This window comes from Coenobita brevimanus, chromosome 71 (genome assembly GCF_032717465.1).
Source record: "Coenobita brevimanus isolate Jiangsu-jjx chromosome 71, ASM3271746v2, whole genome shotgun sequence".
Taxonomy (NCBI): Eukaryota; Metazoa; Arthropoda; class Malacostraca; order Decapoda; family Coenobitidae; genus Coenobita; species Coenobita brevimanus.
Genome location: NC_137024.1, coordinates 22,036,183 through 22,060,413, shown reverse-complemented (window position 1 = coordinate 22,060,413; position 24,231 = coordinate 22,036,183). Strand labels below are relative to the sequence as shown.

General features: G+C 43.3%; 1 protein-coding gene across 1 annotated transcript in view; it reads right to left on the bottom strand.

Annotated features, from left to right (window-relative positions):
* Positions 1–24,231, bottom strand: part of LOC145406699 (leukocyte elastase inhibitor-like) — a 622,781-nt gene that overhangs the window by 152,329 nt on the left and 446,221 nt on the right. The window contains exon 7 of the mRNA XM_080277800.1: positions 9,287–9,475. Within this exon, the coding sequence (XP_080133926.1) occupies positions 9,287–9,475 (189 nt within the window). The remainder of the gene's footprint in view (positions 1–9,286; positions 9,476–24,231) is intronic.

Below are 24,231 nucleotides of genomic sequence, written 5' to 3'. Positions count from 1 at the left end.
TGGCAGCTTGTGTTGGAGGCGGTGTAGGTGGTGGAGTTCACAATTTAACATAACATTCTAAACAGTACCCAGTATTTATTTCAATGATCATTAAGAATTAAACTTAAATGTAATCACTATAATAGACTGCAATGTAACACTTGCAGTAATAATAATGCTGAACTTTAATCATGATCACGTAATACTAAGTCACATGCACATATTTTTTTTCCTTTAGTCAAATTCCAGTTTTCATAAACACATACACAGACACTATTCAGTGTCTGTGCCAACACTACTTGAAGTGCTGGCTATCTGAAGAGCTGTAGAAGCAGTATCACTGCTGGAATCAGTAGGAAGGATAGGCCAACACCTTGGCACAGGCTTAAAGAAGTCATGAATCTTCACCTGCTTCTGCTGCGAATACTGGCGACGAATAACCAAGCCTTGCAACTCCCTTACATGCGTATAAAAATTTTGCGCTTCTTCATCATCAACATAATCCAGCCACGATATGACAACATCCATTGCTTCATGAACTTGGGATAATTTGTATGGATTCTTGCTTCCAACATCAATGTTCTGTTCTTCATTGTCATCATTTTCATCTTTCTTCCCAGCCACGGACTCAGCAATTTCTTTTTCTGTTTGGTGATGATACCCAGGATCATCTGCATCCATTTCAAGCCACTGGATGACAATCTTCATTAATATTCTTCTCACCGACTTTTTGCATAACTTCAAGAAAATCTGAGACTTAAAAGCCAGTGAAATCAGACAATCAGTAGACTGGCGGCCACATGTCCGCCTGGTGCCACCTATGTCCCCCTACCTCCACATTTTGGCCTACTTACATATGTGGTCTCGGCCCGAGTACGACTTACCAAAGATTCCGTCTTCTAAAAGTTCGACTTATGAAGGGTTTACTATATATATATATATATATATATATATATATATTAATCCCTCCAATATCCGACGTAATAGGGCCATAGGCACGTCCGGATAGTGGTCCTATCCGGATATTGGGCCCCAGCTTATGGACTTGTACTTATGGACCCTAACTCAGAGAAACACCTATACAACTCCCTCTGGACATGCATAGCACCTATTTAAGACCCAAATCACACCAATAAGGCACACAAATGACTGAAATAAATGCAAAAGAAGCATAAAATGAGGATTTAGAGGTAGGTTCATACAATATTAAACATTCTGGTGACTGGCTCCTGGACTGGTACTTATGGACCCTAACCTAGCCTAACTCAGAAAAACACCTTCCTACTGCACATGTATAGCTCCTAACACCCTATTCACACCAATAAAGGACATTAAAGAGTGAAATGAGGTGTTTCAGGTAAGTATAGTATGGAAAAAAGTACAGTATGAAACATTCTGCCTACTTACAGCAAGTCCATGGCCATCTCGATGAATAACCGCCTCCTCTCAGACTCTGACAGTAAGAAGGATTTCCTGAAGCACTTCCAGTACACTGTTCATGAAGTCTTGCACTGAACTTAGTCAATCGCACTCAGAAGTTCGTTCTCTTCACAGTGCGCACTCTTGTCTAACTTATGCTCCATTGTAACTTCCAAAGTGTTGCACTCTGCACTTTAACTTTTCCCACTCTTCTAACCATTTTCTAAAGCAAAAACAAACAAGTCTATTTACGTTAAATTTTGTTCTAAATTAGTCTTTTCACTCACAACTGTAAATCCTTAACACAATACACTGTTTTTTTCACTGCACAACACTGTAAATTCCCGTGTGGTCTAGTGGAGAAGTTCTTGCTGTTTAATCACTGTCAGAGTCCGAGAGTATCACTGGCAGGTGACCTAGGGGTGCGTCGCTGGGTCGTGGTGATGGTGTACCCACTGCAGACGACTCTGAAGACAGACGCAAACTCACGTCGAGCGGTGACTCCACCGTGGCTGATGTGCTGGGCTGTGGCTCGGAGCATGAGGGCCTGTCTTGGGAAGGCAACGGAGTGGAGCCAGGGCTGGGCACAGCAGGGGTCACAGGCCTGAAAAAACTGTCAATCATTGATTGACGCAAGGACCGACGATTCTGACGATTGATGATGCGCTGTCTGAAGGCACGCACTTCCTCCACAAGTCCCAAGGGCCCCATCTCCTTGTCGCAGTCCGGGTGTTCCAGGTAGTCAAGAACGAACTCTAGGTGTTCCCGGAGTGCGCTCAGCTTGAGGATGGCTGGAGTAGTGTCATGCTGAGAGGAGTCCGCATCATCATCGCCGTCCTCGTCGGAATCTTCAAGCTAGGTACTGACATATGCAACTGAAGACTCAAACTCAATATCAGACAATGTCTGATACCCAGGATCGCCCTCGTCGTCATCCAACCACTCACGCACATCGTCCACATCAACATCGTCGCCATGCGTACGTAGCCGTGCATGGAAGTCATCCACGTCAAACCTTAGAAAATCGTACTCCACATCCGTTCCGAGAAGCAGACGAGACCAACCATTTTCTAGAGTCTTGACAGGGACTTCCTTCCATGTACTGGCCCAGTTGTAGATTGCAGACTTGACGTTGTAGCAGTGAAGGTTTTCCAAAGTCCTCTGGCCTCACGTGTCCCGTCCCTCCCTGCGCTCGTCCTCGTTCTCGAGAACAACCACCACCTCGTCCAGGAACTTCCGGCAGTATAGGCGCTTTGTTGCCATGATCACTCCTTGGTCCATTGGTTGGATGAGAGCAGTCGTATTAGGTGGCAGAAACATGCACCTAATCCGGCCATTCTCAGCCACCAAGTCCTTGTCGCACGGGTGGGCAGGTGCATTGTCAAGAAGAAGGAGGGCCTTTACCTGGTCGTGCGGGATTCCCAGTGTCTTCGTCTGGTAATTGATGACCTCCTTGACGAAGTGGCGGTGGAACCAGTCTTTGAAGATCTGGACTGTAAACCATGCCTTCAAAGAATGGTACCAGATGACAGGAAGGACATCCATCACCCCACGAAGACACCGAGGCTGCTTTGCACGGCCAACAATAACGGGCTTAAGCCGATGCATGCCGTTAGCATTGGCACAACACAAAGCAGATATCCGTTGCTTGGAGAGCTTGCGGCCAGGTACACGCTTCTCCATCTCCTCGGCTAGAGTGATCGTTGGCAAAGAGCGATAGAATAAACTAGTTTCGTCACCATTGTAGACTTGACCGAGAGTGAGGCCCTCCTTGTCGATCAAGCCCTTCACCTTGTGCCGAAACTCGTCAACTCCATCCTCGTTAGTGTCCAAAGCTTCGCCATGAGCTTTACGGTTGGTAAGGCCATGCCGTAACTTGAACGCGAAGAGCCAACCCTCGGATGCCTTGAAGTCTAGGGCATCGTGAAGCCTGGCAAACTTCTCAGCAGCAGCACTTCAGCTCCGTTCCACGTACAATCACACCAGCAGCACGTTGCTGTCGACACCAAATCAACGTGCAGCGGTCGATTTCTGCAAACTTGGGAATAAATATCACCTTCCTCTCCACGTTGCGGTTGCTTCTCAATGAGAAGTCAGCCGTGTACTGCATGAGTTTGTCTCGGGATCTCTTGATATCGAACAAAGTAGAGTGGGCCAGGTTGACCTCGCGGAGGATGCAGGAAGAAGACCACCCCGCATCTACTTTCTCCAATATCTCCCATTTCTTCTCCAGAGTCAACACCACTCTCTTCCTCTTCTCAGGCAGCGGGGCCATCATCACACACACTAATAAGAGGCCCGAGAGCAACAGGTGTGCCTGCAGCAGGTAAGGAACCACCACAAAGGCGAGCACGTGGGCAGCCATGACGACGAGCGTGCACTCGAGGCGAGAGACAAGCAGAAAGTGGGGAGGATGCAGCGGCGCTCTATTCGATGTTGGAGGAATGACGCGCCGCAACAAAGCTGTCCCACGCCGCGCGCGGCAAGTTCAAATTACGGGCGAGAATTTTTTTTTTTTTTTTTCGAATTTTTTGCGGTTTTCGGACCATTTTGGGAATGTTGGATCCCAGGACGATTATCTCCAGTTAGTGGGGATGTTCGGATATTGGGCGTTCGGATATTAGAGGGATTACATATATAAACTCAAATCTCGATTTAAGGGACCTCCATTTAAGGGATTTCAGATTTAAGGGACTCCATATTCTACCTGACAAACGGACAAGACCATTAAAAAATGATACGTAATGTCTAGGTTACACACATTAATATGTTTCTTTATACAGTACCCATAAAATAATATTCTATCTATCTATCTATTGCCAGACGCCTCAATCCCGTTTGGGGTGGCCACAAACAATGAGAAGGTGGATGGAATACTTGGTGAGTGAGGCGTGCCTGCTGAGATAGATGAGAATGGGAGTGTGTTAGTGGACATTTGTGCTGGGAGGGGGTTGGTGATAGCCAAGACCCTCTTCAGGCATAAAATGATCCACAGGTATACATGGCGAGTGATGAGAAGGGTGGGTGGTGAACTGAATGAAAGGAAGGCAATGATTGATTATGTGTGGGTGGATGAAAGGATGTGAAGATGTGTAATGGATGCAAGAGCTTATAGAGGTTGGGGGAGTGGACTTTCTGACCACTACTTGGTGGTGGCCAGAATTAAGATTCAAGTAAGACAGAGGAATAGAAGAAGGGTAAGACGAGAGGAAGGAGTAGTTGCAAGGAGAGTGGAAAGTTTACAAGAGGATGAGAAAAAGGCAAAGTATAAGAGAGAAGTGGTGGAACGATTGGGCAAATATGAATTGGAGCAGATGGGATACATGGAAGGTGTGTGTAGGATATTTACAGAAGAAATATGTGCAGCATGTGATGTGGTGTGTGGAAGGAAGAGAAAACGGAGGGGGGTGCAAGGAACAGCGTGGTGGACTGAAGACGTGAGACAGGCTGTGGCACAAAAGAAGAAAGCATACAATGAATGGATGAGAAATAGGGGCGTGGAAGAAGTTGAGAGGCGGAAGAGAGAGTTATATGTAGAAAGAAAGAGAGAGGTGAAAAGATTAGTAAGAGAGAGTAAGAAGAGAGTGGATGAGGAATTTGGATGGAATTTGAATGTAAAGTGGAGGGACTGTTAACAAAATGTTCTGGAAGGAGGTGAAAAGAGTAAGACAGGGTGGAAGTGAAGTTAGCAGGGGAGTGAAAGATAAAAATGGTAGATTACTAGTGGAGAAGGGAGAAAAAGTGAGCAGATGGAGAGAACACTTTAAGGAATTGTTGAACATAGAGGATGGAAGTAATGCGAGTATAAGTGGCTGGGGAATGGCTGGGAGAGGGAGAGAGGTGAGAAGACAGGAAGAAATCAGTAGGATAAAAGTTGTGGAAGCAATGAAGAAAATTAAATCTGGGAAAGCCCCAGGAATTGATGGAGTGTGTGGTGAAATGCTGAAGCATGGGGGAGAGATAGTAGTAGAATGGATGTGGAAGATGTGCAGATTGGCCTGGGAGGAAGGTAGAGTCCCGGAGGATTGGACGTCAGGTATAATTTATCCCTTGTACAAAGGAAAAGGGGAAAAAGAAGTGTGTGGTAATCATAGGGGCATTTGTCTTCTTAGTACAGTATAATAGGAAAAGTGTATGGTAGGATACTTATTGACAGAGTTAGAGAAAGAACAGAGGAATTAGTTGGAGAACAACAGAGAGTCTTTAGGAAGGGAAGAGGTTGTGTAGATCAGATATTCATTCTTAGATCTTTAGTGGAAAAGTTTCTAGAGAAGGGAAAGAAGTTGTATGCGGCTTTCATGGATTTGGAGAAAGCATATGACAGGGTGGATAGACAAGGATTGTGGAAAGTGTTAAGAATATATGGAGTAGATGGGAAGTTGTTGAATGCTGTGAAGAGTATGTACGATGGTGCGAAGGCTGCAGTTCGTGTGGATGGTGAACTAAGTGAATTTTTCTCTTTGAAAGTTGGGTTGAAACAGGGATGTGTCATGTCTCCATGGTTGTTCAATCTGTACATGGATGGGGTAATAAAAGAGGTACAAGGTAGGGTAGTGGATGTTGAAGTGGCCCTGGTGAGAGAGGATAGTGTCTGGAAACTCCCTGTACTGTTGTTTGCAGATGATACTGTGTTGTTGAGTGAAGACGAAGGGGAGCTGCAAGGCTTGGTGGATGAGTTTGGGAGAGTGTGTAAGAAACGGAATCTAAAGGTGAATGTAGGGAAAAGTAAAGTTATGGTCTTTGAGAGAGGTGAAGTCAGTGAATGTACAGTGAGGCTGGATGGTGAGGAAATGGAAAATGTGAATACGTTTAAGTACTTGGGTAGTGTGATGAGTAAGGATGGAAGTTTGGAGGTGAAGTGCTTGAAAGGGTAGAACAAGGAAGAAAGGTTGCCGGTTCCTTGAAAGCAGTGATAAGAAACAGGGAAGTGAGCATGGAAGTGAAAAAGTTACTACATGACAGTATTGTGATACCAACTCTTACGTATGGAAGTGAAGCTTGGACGTTGTTGGAAGGACACAATTTAAGAGTGAGAGCAGTGGAAATGAATTATTTAAGAGGAGCCTGTGGAGTCACATGGAGTGACAGGCTAACAAATGAGGATATAAAGGAGCATTGTGGTGTGGATGTGGATGTGATAGGAAGCATTAGGAGGAACACACTGAGGTGGTTTGGCCATGTTGAGAGGATGGAGGATGAGAGACTGACAAGGAGAGTGTATGTGAGAGGTGGAAGGGGGGAGAGGGAGAGGGAGGCTGAGGATGAGATGGAGGGATGGGGTGGAGAGGTGTATGAGAGAGGAGGGTGTGAGTTGGGAGCTGCGCAGTGAAATGGCGGGGAACAGGGCGACGTGGAGGTGATTTGTTTGTGGCCACCCCATACGGGATTGAGATGTCTGGCAATAAATAGATAGACAGATTACAGTAAAACCTCTACAATTCGGCATCCTTCAAGTCGGAAACTTCTACAACTCAGGAAGGCTCCAAAATATTCATTTAAAAAATCAAAATTCAAAAATTCCCAAAAATGCACGTGAGAGGAAGAGAGTCGGCAAAAATCCCCCCAACTCGGTAAGATGCCGAGTTGTACCGACATTTAGCAGGAGTAACCCAGCATCACGTGTGCATGGGGATGTAAACAACGCCTGTTGTGCACCACATGTGGGCCAGTTTGCCTTCGTCCGCCGCCCGTGTTGCATTCTCTCCTCACTCACTCTTCTTGTGACTAAGTGCTATGCACTCTTAAGTGGATTGTACCTGCATAAGCTAACCATGGCATCTCCCAGTGCTACCCCAGTGTTTGGTGAATAAGTTCTGTACAGTAATGTTTAGGTGTTTAGTCTTTAGTTCCCCAGTATAGTACAAGTCATAAATACATTACAGTATGGTCTTTATAGTGTTAATTGTGCTTTACATAGTGTACAGTGTCAGGTACAGTACAGTAAAGATGTGCCCAAAAGTGATCTTGAGCCCCCCCTAACACCTCCAAAAACTACCAAAAGTCCTCCTCCATGCCTGCAATACACCCTACAACTGCGTGGAATCATGGTAGGCAGCTTTTACTGTTTATTGTAAAAATGTTTAATTTTTTTTCCTTTTTTTTTTGTGTGTGTGTGCTGGGGGGGGCAACTTAAAGTTTATCCCTACAACTCGGCAAATAGGATAACTCAGCAAGGCTTGCACATGTATTATGCCGAATTGTAGAGGTTTTACTGTATATCACAGCCATATGCAACTCGGCAAGTGACAGAACAGTTTTAATGTATCCCAGACACAACACGAGCATCTTTACACTAGCGTGTAATGTGCATCTCTCCAACGTTTAAAGATGCTCGTGTTATGTCTGGGATACATTAAAACTGCTCTGTCATTTGCCGAGTTGCATGGGGTTGTTATATAATCCTAATGTATTGTGACTGAAATATATCCTTCCATAATGGATTTACCTGGTTCGTCAAAAAAATCAGGTTGTCACAGCTTTTTATCACCCGTGGTTGAGTGGTATCAGTGCCTGACTTCTATCTAAGAGGTCCAGGGTTTGATTCCCACATCTAAAGATGCTCATGTTGTGTCTTGGATAGATTAAAACTGCTCTGTCATTTGCTGAGTTGCATGGGGCTGTGATAAAATCCTAATGTGTTTTGACTGAAATTTATCCTTCCATAATGGATTTACCTGATTCATCAAAAACACCAGGTTGTCACAGCTTTTTATCATGCCGTGGTCGAGTGGTATCAGTGCCTGACTTCTATCTAAGAGGTCCAAGGTTTGATTCTCAGTCAGGAGCGTACAAATATATTTGTACACACGCGTGTAATGTGTGTCTCTCCAATTTATGTATATATATATATATATATATATATATATATATATATATATATTAGTATATTTAGGCAGAATGTTTTCTTTTATACAAAAATCATGAAATATATTGGTATGACCACAACCACACTAAGCAGACGTTTAACTATGCACCTACAATCCGGTTCTATAAAAGATCATATGACTCAACATCACACATCAATAAACAGACAAGTTCTAATAGAAAATACTAATATAATAAAAAAATGTCATGACCACATTAGACTACAACTGGCAGAAGCACTTCTCATACGTGAAAACACGCCGGCCATAAACAACCAAACTACCGGACTAGATTGTACCCTCAAACTGTTTAAATACACAAAGACCCGACCACAAGCAGCGACAATTACAAATGAACATTACACACACAATAACACAACTGGCAACACTACACAGCCACAAACACCCACTCACCCATACAACCTTCGCAGTCAACCACGTAGCTCATAGCTGACTACACCTATAAGGTTTGTCTCTTTTATCCATACACTTTTAACTGTAGCTCATACTTGACTTCACCTAAAGGGTTTGTCTCTTTTATCCATACTCTTGTAACTCTACACTTTTATTAGTCGTTGTTGTACATTTCAGTATATATACTGTATAGGTTTATGTTGTATATGTCATGTTTTATAGTGTATTGTATCTATATTACAGTCGCTGATGATGTGTAAGGATACACGAAACGTCCTACGAAATATGAAAATAAATAATTAATAAAATATAGTTACGACATGGATCTTGGACATATTATCTACAACCTGAATCATAGTGTAAAACAATGTGTAAGAAAACTCGAAAAGATCAACAGAAAAATAGTGAACAATGGCTACGCCTTGGTCTTTAATGATTTTTGTATATATATATATATATATATATATATATATATATAAAATATAAGCATAAAATTATGGTACAATACTGCTACTTTATATACTGGTTCACTGAGCATGCAGTACACTGCATAAAGTATGGGTTTCACAGCTCATATTATATGAGTGTCCTCTGTTAAAACAAAGACTTACTTCAATGAGGTGGTCAGCAAGATCAAGTTTCTCTTCAAGTCTAAACCTGGGAATTGCAACCTCAATCTTAGCTGCATGTAAACCCAGATTCAGGTTGCTTAGGAGATCCATCTGAGAGAGTTTAGCTTCCACTGCTGGCAGACCTTCACGTTCATCAGGAAGTACAAATAACATACTGAGCTTGGATCCCTGCAGAAACAAGCCAGATGGATGAGAATATTAATTTTAGTAGTGTCAGCTGTGGAACAAAAGAAGAAAGCATGTAGTGAATGGCTAGCGAGTAGAGGTAGGGGAGAACTTGAGAGAGAGAAGAGAGAAGTATATGTGAGCAGGAGAAGGGAGGTGAAGAGATTGGTGAAGGAGAGTAAGAAGAAAGTGGATGAAGAGTTTGGGAGGAATCTGAGTGTGAAATGGAGGGAGAGTAAGAAATCGTTTTGGAAGGAGGTAAAGAAAGTAAGGCAGTGTGAAAGGGGTAAGAGTAGGGGAATGAAAGATAGGAATAATAGATTGTTGGTGGAGAAGAGACAGATATTGAGGAGATGGAAGAAGCACTTTGAGGATCTGTTGAATAGAGAGTGAGAGCAGTGCAACTATAAGTGGTTGGGGAATGGCTGGGAGAAGAAGAGATGAGAGGGGGAGGAAGAGATCAGTAGGGTGGATGTAGTGGAAGCAATGAAGAAGATCAAGATGGGAAAGGTCCCAGGAATTGATGGAGTGTGTGGTGAAATGCTGAGGTATGGGGGTGAGATTGTAGTGAAGTGGATATGGAAGTTATGTAGACTGGCCTGGGAAGGGGGAAGGGTTCCAGAGGACTGGAAATCAGGTATAATTGTTCCTTTATACAAAGGAAAAAGGGAGAGAGAAGTATGTGGTAACCGTAGGGGTATTTGCCTTCTTAGTGTGACTGGAAAAATATATGGTAGAATACTCATTGATAGGGTTAGGCATATAACAGAGGGGGATTTAGGAGGGGAAAAGGGTGTGTAGATCAGATACTTGTTCTAAGATGTTTAGTGGAGAAGTATCTAGAGAAGGGAAAGAAAGTGTATGCTGCCTTCATGGACTTGGAGAAAGCTTATGACAGAATAGACAGACAGGGTATGTGGAAGGTACTGAGAATATATGGACTGAAGGGGAAATTGTTGAGTGCTGTGAAGAGTTTGAACGAAGGAGCTAGGGCTACGGTGTGCGTGGATGGTGAGCTGAGTGAGTTTTTTTATTTCAACGTGGGACTGAAGCAGGGTTGTGTGATGTCTCCATGGCTGTTTAATATATACATGGATGGGGTTGTAAAGGAAGTGCAAGGTAGGGCAGTGGATGTGGGGGTGGCTCTAATGAATGAGGGTGAGATTTGGAAGATTCCGGTGTTGCTGTCTGCTGATGATACAGTATTGTTGAGTGAAGATGAATGGGAGTTGCAGGGTTTGGTGAATGAATTTGGGACAGTGTGCAGGAAGAGGAATCTGAAAGTTAATGTAAACAATAGTAAAGTTATGGTGTTTGAGAGGAATGAAGTCACAGAATGCACAGTGAGGTTGGATGGTGAGGATATGGAGAATGTGAGTGCATTCAAGTATCTGGGTAATGTGATCAGTAAGGATGGAACTTTGGGGGATGAAGTGCTTGAAAGGGTACAGCAGGGAAGGACAGTTGTTGGTTCACTGAAAGCAGTGATGAGAAATAAGGAGGTGAGTATGGAAGTTAAGAAGTCACTGTATGACAGTACTGTGATCCCTACCCTGACATATGGAAGCGAGGTATGGACCTTGCAAGAGGGGATCAAGTGAAGAGTGAGAGCAGTGGAAATGAGTTACCTGAGAGGAGCATGTGGAGTGACATGGAGGGACAGATTGACGAATGAAGAAGTGAAAGAACATTGTAGGGTGGATGTGGACGTGGCTGAGAAGATTAGGAGAAATACATTGAGGTGGTTTGGACATGTGGAGAGAATGGAGAATGAAAGACTGATTAAGAGGGTGTATGTAGTTGAGGTGGAGGGAGGGAGAAGGAGGGGAAGACCGAGGGTGAGGTGGAGGGATGGAGCTGAGAGGTATATGAGGGAAGGGGGAGTGAGATGGGGGGAGGGTAGCCAAATGGTGGGTGACAGAGCGACTTGGAGGCATTTTGTCTGCGGCCACCCTTGCAGGATTAGGGCGTCGGACTATAGATAGAGAGATAGATAGTCAGCTCAAAAAATTTTAACTGACCTAAACGAAGCATTACATACAGAGCTGGTATGGCTGAACATTATGCATAATATAACTAGTACAGTTCTTTGGAACATACTATGTACTCTGGATCAGAAACTTATCAGTGCACAATATTCGTGAAAAATTTGGGACTACAGAATGATGGTCACTGAAATGTTAGTGTCCGACCTACCACATGTTGGTAGCCCTGATGTTGGGAGGTGTCATATATTGCTAACTAGCAATATCCTCTTGCAGACATATAGCAAATGTTATGTTTATATAAAAAGACATTGTTCATGTACAATGAGACACTGGTAAACATCAGCAATTGTTTGAATGTTTTTGGTATGCATTGGACCCCCTGTGCACTGATACTTTTGTGACCCACAGTACACCTGGTTCCACACAAAGGTTGCACTGCTTGGTGGTGGTTTGTAGAGCTGAGATGTAGAACTGTCTATGTTAAGTACACCTGGCTCCACATGAGAGTACTACAGCCTGGGGGTGGTGTATGGTGTTAGGAAGAAGTATACATTAAGTACAGTACTGAACCTAGCCACCCCCCTACACCAGGTTGTGGTACCTTCATGAGGAGTGGAGTGTATTGTGCAATATGCGGCACCTGTATTACATATTTCAAGAAAATCTGATGGTCTCAAATCTGTCCAGTATTTAATTTACACTCTGGCAACCTTCAATAACTGCAGTTTCAAGTTTGTCACCTTCAGTTTAACCCACGGACTGCGAGCCACAGCTCAGGCTGGGAAGCATCGTATTGCGAGCCACAGCTCAGGCTGTGCTGGCCGTACATCACCGCTAACTAGTCCACCCCTACACAAACTTAGGTATGGCGCTATGCAAAGACGGAGAGAGAGAGAGAGAGAGAGATTTTTTTTTTCTTTTCTTTTTTTTGTCCAGATGATGCCCTGGATGTTTATCTGTTTATCTTCATGTTTATGATAAACAGAAACTAAAAAATAAAATTATTATCTTAATTTTTTCACTACTCCCCTACCCAAACTTACACATGGCCCTACACAGAGAGAGAGAGAGAGAGAGAGATTATTTTTTTTCACCAGATGATGCCCAGCATGTTTATCTCCATGTTTATAATAAACAAAAACTAAAAAAAAAAAATCATTTTTTGCACACCACGGGGTGGGATAAAAAAAGGTAATTGCACAATTCATGGGTTATGTACTGATTATTTATAATTAAATCTGGTGAACACATCATTATCCATATTAGGGAGGATAATGTAATAATCTTCTCTTACCCAGTACCACAAGGGTAAATTAAACAAGGTACTGTAACTGACCAGCTAAGTGTCCAAATAGCACACAGTATTATACAGTGAGCCTTTGAAATACGAAAACCCTAAGTACGAATTTTCGATGGTACGAAAGCGATGAATATAGGACAAATTCCACAATACAAAAATATGTCTCAATGATACAAAAATCGATACAATAGGAAATACAGAGATAGCCCGATTATACAGACTATATGGTGTGAGGGGGTGCCGGAATAGTCCGAAGTCACGATTAATCTGGCAGAAACAAAACACAAGTACTGTTAGATTTATTTATTTATTTACCGGTAAATGTATACTTGAAGCAGCAGAATGACCTTACCAATTCAATTTGTAATCCTCCAGCTTGTTTCTGTAATTTTCTGACAACTTTCAGTCTCGCAAACTACTTTTTCTTGCTGAAAAATTTCCTCCCTGTTATTATCATCACTTTCCCCTACTCAATGTGCTCAAAGGTGGATATCTTTTCCCAATTTCCCAACTGGAGGTTAGGTTAGGCTAAATTATTAGGTACAAATAAGCTCAGTTAGGCCGGGTTTAGTTAAACACTTAGGGAAGAACAGTCCTTTCTGCCACTATGTTAACAAAATAAACAAGAGCAGTCACACAAGAACAGCTATGTTAACAAAATAAACAAGAGCAGTCACACAAGAACAGCTAAAAATGACGGGGAAACAGATATAACAAGAAACGTTTATTTACCAACCCAGAAATGATCTGAAAAATATAACAGACTATCAGGAAGAACTGGTTTGGTAAGAGGCTTTTATTGCTTAAAGTAAAGCTTATGTTTAGCCCCCTCAATGGCTGTGGGTTCATAAATTTGCATGATCCCATGGTCGGCCTCGGGACCGTTTTTTCAAAGTTCTAAAATCAATTTCTTTTTCTTACATATGTGAAAAGACACGTCTGGCACACCTGGCTTTTTCTTTTATTTTTCCCCAAAACCCATCCTGTGATTTCCTATGATTCGTGAAAGAATTAATAAAATTAGGATGCGTGCTACATTAGCATGTAAACATCGGCGAAAACATCTGGGATGAAGTGAACTGTGAACGCCTGACTGCTTGGGATGGTACAGTAGGGTCATGCTAACATACCATGACCTTCATTCCCTTCCCATAATTGCTCGCAGTTTTTTATAGCTCGCACTCACTCAATGTCACTGACACCGGTACGATAAAGCATTGTTCAGGGCCAATAGCTATGAAAACGATAATGGAATACATTATTGTTTGTATCAGTCCTCCCTCTTTCACACATAAACATAAGAATGAACAAAAGAACAAGCAGTAAATGTACACTCACTTTAAGGAGCAGAAATAACTGTGCTCAGTCAGTGCGAAATATATTGAGAAGAGCGATACCGAACGAAGAATGTGGAACTGAATTCTAACATATGAGAACATGTGGAAAGAAACAGTAATTTTTTTTTTTTTCTGATTAGCAAACTTTTTTGTTCCATATAGTCTCCTAAAATTGTGAAACCCATAATCTTTCGCGTAAGCATACTCCCTAAAGACCTTACCAATTCAGTTCATATTCCTCTACTTTGTCTTCTATATTTTTCTGACTACTGTATTTTGAGGGTGGTAAATTATGTTCTTTTGCTGAAAGAAACTTACTCAAAATTAAAGCGCATGTAACATAAGCATGTAAACATCGGCGAATACATCTGGAGTGAAGTGAACGCCTGACTGCTTGGGATGGTAGAGTAGGGTCGTGTAAACACACCAGTGACTTTCGTTCCCTTCCCAAAATTGTTTCCAGTTTTTTATAGCTCGCCCTAACTCAATGTCACTGACACTGAAACAGTAGTGTTGTTCAAGGCCGGCAGCTATGAAGGGATTAATGGAATACTGTATGAAAAATTCAAAATGGGTGCGGTGCACAGCGCCAAGCTCGCTGGCCGAGAGAAAACGAACTAACCCCTCTCTGGTAAACAAATTTTCGCGTGCTACTCAGTTGAGTTCACGTCCCTCCTCTCCTCCCAGCTTCGCTGTATGTGAAGATATTTTCGGAGCTCTTCACCTTTTCGTATTGTATCGCCATGCCTCCCAAGCGCCCTGCATCTTCTCCAGCAACAGGGGAGTCCGCTGCAAAGAAACAGCAGCACCGTACTCTAACTCTGGAAAGGAAATTGGAAATTATAAGACGCCACGAGAAGGGGCAGGGAGTCTCAGAGTTTGGGTGTGCTTTAGGCCTTGCAGCTTCCATCATTGGGACTGTGACAAAGAAAAAGGAGATGTACATGAAAATGGCCATCTCCTTCTCTACAATTGTATACAGGTACTGTTAACTTCAAAATAGATGGGGGAGTAAAGTTTAGGTGAGGGGTCCGAGGGGGTCCTGGGACACATACCTCCATTTCTATGTAATTTCAATGGGGAAAATCATTCCAATATATGAAATTTCGAATTACAAAAGTTTTTTTTTGTCCCTATCCCTTTCGTATATCAAAGACTCACTGTATATGTATTCAAACTGCCTTTTATACTTATGTTTTGTGTTGTTTTGCGTCAGTTTATTGATGCTTCTGTAGGCTCACATAATTCTGAGGGTAATTGTACCATTTATGGGGTGGTTTAGGGGCTGGCAGGGTTTAGGAGTATCGTGGGTTAGTACAGGTACAACACCAATTTTCCGGCATCAGATGGTCAAGCACCTCTTTTAATCTGGGCAAAATTATGAGAAGGCGCATGAAATTCCCACACCCACTAGACTACATTACCGGGCAGCCACAGATAATGTTGAGTATAATGGGTGATTACTAAGACTGCTTACACTGCATGTTTTGGTGGTGATCTCTGCATTTTGTCTGACTTATCTTATATACATTTAACCCTAGCAGTGGTTTCTAAAGAAGATACACGTGTCAGTGGTGGTGTCAAATATATACACCAATCTCTTCTAATGCAGCCAAACCTCCTTCATTGTGGTTAATTGGTCCCCCCAAACTATCACAACTATGAGATCTCTCAATGGGCATGTACAGTGACCTCTCAATTACCTGGTGTAATTCAGCCAACTCCTTTGCCAAATAAAGCAAAAGACTGGAAATTGCACAGTACCCCCCACTATTGGCTCAACATTCAGTGTGGAGCAGGATATTGTACTACTATCCATCTCAAACATCTATCCTAAAAACTTATCCATGAGTAAAAGATGAAAACTAAGCATAAAAGACAATACAGTAATCTATCTATCTATTGCCAGACGCCTCAATCCCGTTTGGGGTGGCCACAAACAAATCGCCTCCATGTCGCCCTGTCCCCCGCCATTTCACTGCCCTGCTCCCAACTCACACCCCCCTCTCTCATATACCTCTCCACCCCATCCCTCCATCTCATCCTCGGCCTCCCCCTCCCTCTTCCCCCCTCCACCTCACTCACATACACTCTCTTCGTCAGTCTTTCACCCTCCATCCTCTCCACATGGCCAAACCACCTCAGTGTGTTCCTCATAATGCTCCCTATCACATCCACATCAACACCACAACGTTCCTTTATATCCTCATTCGTCAGCCTATCTCTCCATGTGACTCCACAGGCTCCTCTTAAATAACTCATTTCCACTGCTCTCACTCTTGACTTGTGTCCTTCCAACAACGTCCAAGCTTCACTTCCGTACGTTAGAGTTGGTATCACAATACTGTCATGTAGTAACTTTTTCACCTCCATGCTCACTTCCCTGTTTCTTATCACTGCTTTCAAAGAACCAGCAACCTTTCTTCCCTGCTGTACCCTTTCAAGCACTTCACCCTCCAAACCTCCATCCTTACTCATCACACTACCCAAGTACCTAAACGTACTCACATTTTCCAATGCCTCACCATCCAACCTCGCTGTACATTCACTGACTTCACCTCTCTCAAAGACTATCACTTTACTCTTCCCTACATTCACCTTCAGATTCCGTTTCTTACACACTCTCCCAAACTCATCCACCAAGCCTTGCAGCTCCCCTTCGTCTTCACTCAACAACACAGTATCATCTGCAAACAACAGTACAGGGAGTTTCCAAACACTATCCTCTCTCACCAGGGCCACTCCAACATCCACTACCCTACCTTGTACCTCTTTTATTACTCCATCCATGTACAGATTGAACAACCATGGAGACATGACACATCCCTGTTTCAACCCAACTTTCAAAGAGAAAAATTCACTTAGTTCACCATCCACACGAACTGCAGCCTTCGCACCATCGTACATACTCTTCACAGCATTCAACAACTTCCCATCTACTCCATATACTCTTAACACTTTCCACAATCCTTGTCTATTCACCCTGTCATATGCTTTCTCCAAATCCATGAAAGCCGCATACAACTTCTTTCCCTTCTCTAGAAACTTTTCCACTAAAAATCTAAGAATGACTATCTGATCTACACAACCTCTTCCCTTCCTAAAGCCTCCCTGTTCTTCTCCAACTAATTTCTCTGTTCTTTCTCTAACTCTGTCAATAAGTATCCTGCCATACACTTTTCCTATTATACTAAGAAGACAAATGCCCCTATGATTACCACACACTTCTTTTTCCCCTTTTCCTTTGTACAAGGGAATAATTATACCTGACTTCCAATCCTCCGGGACTTTACCTACCTTCCTCCCAGGCTAATCTGCACATCTTCCACATCCATTCTACTACTATCTCTCCCCCATGCTTCAGCATTTCACCACACACTCCATCAATTCCTGGGGCTTTCCCAGATTTAACTTTCTTCATTGCTTCCACAACTTCTATCCTACTGATTTCTTCCTGTCTTCTCACCTCCCTCCTTCTCCCAGCCATTCCCCAGCCACTTATACTCGCATTACTTCCATCCTCTACGTTCAACAATTCCTTAAAGTGTTCTCTCCATCTGCTCACTTTTTCTCCCTTCTCCACTAGTAATCTACCATTTTTATCTTTCACTCCCCTGCTAACTTCACTTCCACCCTGTCTTACTCTTTTCACCTCTTTCCAGAACATTTTCTTACAGTCCCTCCACTTTACACTCAAATTCCTTCCAAATTCCTCATCCACTCTCTTCTTACTCTCTCTTACTAATCTTTTCACCTCTCTCTTTCTTTCTACATATAACTCTCTCTTCCGCCTCTCAACTTCTTCCACGCCCCTATTTCTCATCCATTCATTGTATGCTTTCTTCTTTTGTGCCACAGCCTGTCTCACCTCTTCAGTCCACCACGCTGTTCCTTGCACCCCCTCCGTCTTCTCTTCCTTCCACACACCACATCACATGCTGCACATATTTCTTCTGTAAATATGCTACACACACCTTCCACGTCTCCCATCTGCTCCAATTCATATTTGCCCAATCGTTCCTCCACTTCTCTCTTATACTCTGCCTTTTTCTCATCCTCTTGTAACCTTTCCACTCTCCTTGCAACTACTCCTTCCTCTCGTCTTTCCCTTCTTCTATTTCTCCACTCTAACTGGACCTTGATTCTGGCCACCACCAAGTAGTGGTCAGAGAGTCCACTCCCCCAACCTCTATAAACTCTTGCATCCATTACACATCTTCGCATCCTTTCATCCACACACACATAATCAATCATTGCCTTCCTTTCATTCAGTGCACCACCCACCTTTCTCATCACTCGCCATGTATACCTGTGGATCATTTTATGCCTGAAGAGGGTATTGGCTACCACCATCCCCCTCCCAGCACAAATGTCCACTAACGCACTCCCATTCTCATCTATCTCAGCAGGCACACCCCACTCACCAACTATTCCATCCACCTTCGCATTCCCAACTTTACCATTCATATCACCAATCAAAAACACTCTCTCATTCCTTCCAAACTTTTGCATGCACACTTCTACATTTGTCCAGAACTCTTCTCTCACTCTTCTAGCACGATCTTGCGTTGGCGCATACAGTAATGACACAGCAAAATAATACAGAGCCGGTTGGCTGCCACGTACAACCTAGTTGATACGTCTCGCAGCCGGGAATTGCATACAACTGCCAGTTACTTCCCATTTCAGCACTGGATGTTCCATAATTTCACCAGCTTTTGCTTTAACAGAGCCGAGCCAACAGCGCTTGATATTGCATTGAGTCAAATATTGTGATGACAGATAACTGAGAGTTTACTGTCATGCATTATATGGGAATAAATGTCAACTGGTTAAGGGCTCACAAGTTTACACTCATTTATCCTCAATTCTCTGCCTAAGAGCTGAATAATAACCCCTAAAAAGACTGAAGGGACTGGATCTGCAATGTTTACACCAATTCTGCCATTCTTGATTGTGAACCAGACAATCATTTTCTCTCATTATTTTCTACTAACTTTAAGAACTAGTTTTATCAACGTGTTTTGTCTGTGAATATGAAACTCTCACAAATAATTGATACCATATTGTTTGACAGCTTCTGGTAAAATATATAGGAAAGAAATTGGATCTGTACTTTGTTTATGCTGATTCAGAGAAGACTCTTGAGAGAGTCCATCAGGAGGTGGTGAGGTGGGCAATGAGAAAGCTTGGGATCATGGAGAGGCAGGTTAGACTGGTTATGGCTATGTATGTGAGTACTCGCACTGAGGTGAGAGTTAATGGAGATCTGAGTGATGAGTTTTCTGTGAATGCTGGTGTGCATCAGGGGCCAGTCTTGGGTCCCATTTTGTTCATCATGGTGCTTGAAGCTCTCTCACGTGACTTCAGAGATGTACACTTATGGGGGATGTTGTATGCTGATAATTTGGTGTTGACTGCAGAGAATGACAGGGAGGCAGAGGAAAGATTGACGAAGTGGAGAGATGGTATGGGACACAAGGCCTTGAGAGTAATTGCAGATAAAACAAAGGAGATGGCATCTAGGATTGGTGGCAATACTGTCAAAGAAGATGGAGAGTGACCACATGTGGTTTGTCACAAGAGCATGGGAAGTATTTCTATTTTGTGCAGTGTTTGTGACCAGTGAGTGCAAAGGAGATATAATGGTATTAGAGGCAGACTATAAGATAATGCTGATTTCAAGGGCGCGGTGTGTCGGGGGTAGCATGTGGAGTTTGTCAGGTATTAAAGGTTGATGTTGCTGGTGAATCTCTCAAGTGTGTGGAAGAGTTTTGAAACTTGGGAGACATGTTATGTAATGAAGGTGGGGCTGTGGCTAAAGTGAAGAATAGCTGGAAGAAGATAAGGGAGCTGCTGCCTCTCCAGACTCTGAGACCTCTGTGCTATGGGATCTTTAAATGTGGCATGTTAAAAGTGAAATATGTATGGTAAGGTGACCTAAACAGTAAAGGAAGAGGATATTTGTAGGCTCGATCATACAGAAATGACAATGATTAGGTGGATGTGGAACGCATCCTTGAAAGCGAGACCTCAGGGGGCTAGGTTTTATGATGGAAGAGTTGAGAACATGGATGGGACTGGAATATATAGGTGTTATGAACCTACTGCACTGGCCACCTGTATCTTCACGTATACAGTAAACTTTCAATTATCCAATGTAATTCAGCCAAGCCCTACACTGAATAATGTGAAATGCCGGATATTGCATATCTGGCAAAACATTCGGCTTTGAGCCAGATCCTGTGACTCTACCCTCTTGACCCTCCATCCTAAAAACTTTACCATGGGTAAATGATGAACACTAAGGATATCAAAACAATACAGTACAGTACAGTAATACAACACTGTACATAGTGTACATTGTATGTACTCACCAAGTGCTGGCATCAATGGAGGGTAGAGCTGTACACTGTGCTGTACAATACAATACTGTTCTGTGCTGTACAGTACACATAATCCCAAGTGGTCTAATGGTGAATGTCCCCCCTAAATAATATTCCAGCTCCACCACCTCAGGCTCGATCTCTAGCAAGGATGCTGGAGAAGGTAGTGGAGATAGAGTGGCAGGGGGTGTCAGGTGGAGCTCCAACGAGCCCTCTGACTAAGGGGAGACCTCAGGTGGAGGCACGTCAGTTGGTGAGGCTGGTGATGGTGCCTTGCTGAGGTGAAGAAGTGTAAGTGATGGTGCATGACTGGTGTAAACAACATCAATGTGAGGAAGTAGAGGACTAGGGTGACCGAGGCCAATACAAGGATGTCGTAGGCTGGAGCGACAGAGGACAATGCAAGGAGGTCATGGTCTGTGGCAACAGAGTGGTAGGTGTCAAGGGCCGGGAAAAGGACATATTAATGGACTACCTGGGGATCCTTCTCGACTGCAGCTTTATCACATTCTCACGGCCATGGCATCGGCAGAGATAGGTTGCTGATTAGGATACTCACAGTAGTCAAGAAGGACATCCTGCTGGAGCCCTGGGATTTTTGCCACTTTGGTGTCATCATCGTTCTCCTCTTCCTCCACCACTTCATGCTTGGTGCCTCCTGCAGTCACAGACTGCACAGTTTCTCTGTTGGAGTGTCCAGTACTTGGGGTCTCCCTCATCCACTTCTAGTCAATCAGTTACCTGTTGTCCAGCTGCTTCCACATGCTGGAAGAAGTCCTGAGCTTGAAGCCCGCAAAGTCAGCAATGGCCTCCTCAGCTTTGAGGATCCTGTTCCACCCATGCTCAAGCACAAGTGCAGAGAGTTCCCTCCAAGCCTCTGACCAGTTGCAGATTGCAGACTTGAAGGACTATCTCTTGAGGCTGGTCAAGGTTCTCTCCCACCTCCTGTCCTCTCCTTACGCTGCCTCCTCCTCATCCTCAAGCACAACCATCATGTCTTCCATAAACCTCTTCTGGCACACCCGCTTCATTGCCATGATAATACCCTGGTCCATGGGTTGCAAGAATGAGGTCGAATTAGGGGACAAGAACATGACCTTAATATGACCTCCATCTCCATCCAACTACGTCTCAGACAGAAGAATGGAAGCACTGTCAAGAAGTGGCAGAGCCTTCACTTGTTCACAGGCAAGGCCAAAACCCTCCATTTGGTAACAGATAATCTCCTTAACAGGATGACTGTGTGACCAATCTTTGAAGATCATGGCTGCAAACCAATTCCTCAGTGAAAGGAAATAAATCATTAGATGATCCACTAATCCCCCAAGACAACATGACTGTTTGGTTTGCCCCATTCCTAAAGTTTTCAGGTCTGGACGGCAACTGTCACCTGGTGAGTGACGTGGCCTCCTCCGACAACAATGAGAGTGATGCAGCAAATTACAATGTCATTATGTTTATGGGAAAGTTGTGCTTCTACTCCACACCATCGTCTTATCCTAATTACCTTGGACCAAGGTCTGGGTGGAGGAAGTATAGGAAATGAAGAAGAGAATGGAAAAGAAGAAACAAATGAAGGAGAGGACATGGTTGCCATGGATAGAGAGCATCACAGGCTGCTGAAAGAACCATATAAAACCCTTCGGCATAAGCAGCGCGCAAAAATTGGAACAAGAGCACAAGGAGTGCGGGAAACGACAGAGAAGTCTGGAGGATGACGGGGGATGAAGAGAATCAAAGAGGACGAAGAAAGTCAAGAGTAAATACATGTGTGAAAACATGAGAAAACAAGAGGAGGAGGTTGAGTCAACAATAGGTAGAGATGTAAGAAGATAAACAAGATTACTTAGTGTGTCGAGGTGAATAGACTGCTGTCTTACTCTCCGTGTATTAACAAGGACCCTTTGTGGGGCATGAGGGTGAGAAGACATAGTCACAAGGGAGGGAGTATGTGAATCTAATGTTATTAATGTTACGTATAGTATCAGTGCCTCATGAGAGGAAGTGATCATGAGGAAGAGACTACCGGTACTTGATTCCACTGTAATGCTTACATGATTCCACTGTAATGCTCAGTATCAGTGATTCATTGGCAGGAAGTAGTCACAAAGAAGAAAGAGCATGGGTTTTATCACTGCGATCAATGACACAAACAAGGGCCAGGACAATGGTCCATGAAGTGTATACATACACAGTCATAAGGGTGACAGTGTTAGAAAACTTGTAGCTTGTCCTGAGAGGACCACATGAACTGTGGCCATGAGACGCAGTAATTTCTGCTGAGAGAGGCAGTCATCACTATGGGCTATGCAGAACCGGTGTGTAGAAGTTGCTGAATTAAGAGGAGAACTGTGAAGGCACAAGGAAAGATAACACATGCCCTACACTTAAAAGTAAAAGAGCCAATAGACTTCTGCTAAGAGTCCAGCATTATTACTTTGGCCATGTTTCTCACTGATTGTCGTGTAAAGCAGATGGTATAATCAACTCAATGATAAACCTTATAACAAGTAAGTGAACATTTTTTACTTAATGAGTGAATTATTAAGCTAGGTAACTGAGCTGCATCTAAGGTACACTTAAGTGTAATTAACAAGTTGTACATAAAATATTTTTTGTGTGTAGTAGATTTTTCCTCTGTTCAAGTTAAAACTCCATGTATTAAGTAATTTGTCATACGTGTGTCATTGAAATAACGTAACTGCTTATGTAACTTGTTTGTGGAAACAGTGTAAATATTTTGTATAAAACCGTTACCGTGGAAGCTGTCTGTGTGTTTTGGAACCTTAGTGCGTAGAACAATTATTCTTTGTAGTCTGGGAGGGAATTGGGACAGAAAGAGATACCGGTACACAATATCTTGCTGTTCTAACTTTAATTTTACATATTCTTTCTGCTCATGTCTCCACACTACTCGCTGCTATTGTTTTCAAGCTACCAAACACTAATTAATAGCAGCCACTTATAATGTTCAGAGAGACTGAGGACAAAGTGTGCAATTGGTGACTGAGGGAGTTTAGGGCACGACGTTCAAACAAAGGGAACCTGTTGCACCGGACCAACACAAAACAGAGATGCTCCATTTGCTCACCTTACAACCAGGTAACGACTTCTCCTTCTCGTCAGCCAACGTATTATTCGGCATTGACCTGAACAGACCAGTTTCATCAGCATTATAAACCTGATTAAGACATAACTCTTCTTTGTCGATCAGGTTTTTCAGCTTGGCACAATACTCATCAGTTCCTTGTGTGTGCATCCAACACTTCACCACAGGTCATCTTGTTGGACAACCCATGTTGAAGTTTGAACCAAGTCAGCCAACCTTCAGACGTCTTGAAATCCGCGATCCCCAGTTGCTCAGCAAACTTGGTGGCTGTAGCCTTCAGCTCGACGGGACACATAATCATGCCATTGCCATGCTGTTATCGAAACCAGTTCAGGCAGGCCTGGTTGAGTTCACCAAAGCGTGGCTTGGCCATCATCTTGCGTTTAAGCCGCCACAGAGTCACGCAATGTTGACCCTGGAAGAACATCTTGGTGGAGCATTTGTTCTTCCACAAATCCTGCAACATGGTCCAGGGCTTGTAATGCTCCATTAGCTTTGCAATGGTCCAGTCTTTCTCCATTTTCTAGATTATCTCCATCTTCCACTCCATAAAGAAAAAGATATGATGCCTCTCAGAAGAAGGCACCATGGAGACAACAATCAGGACAAAACACAATGCCAGCAAGACCTGCAGCAGCC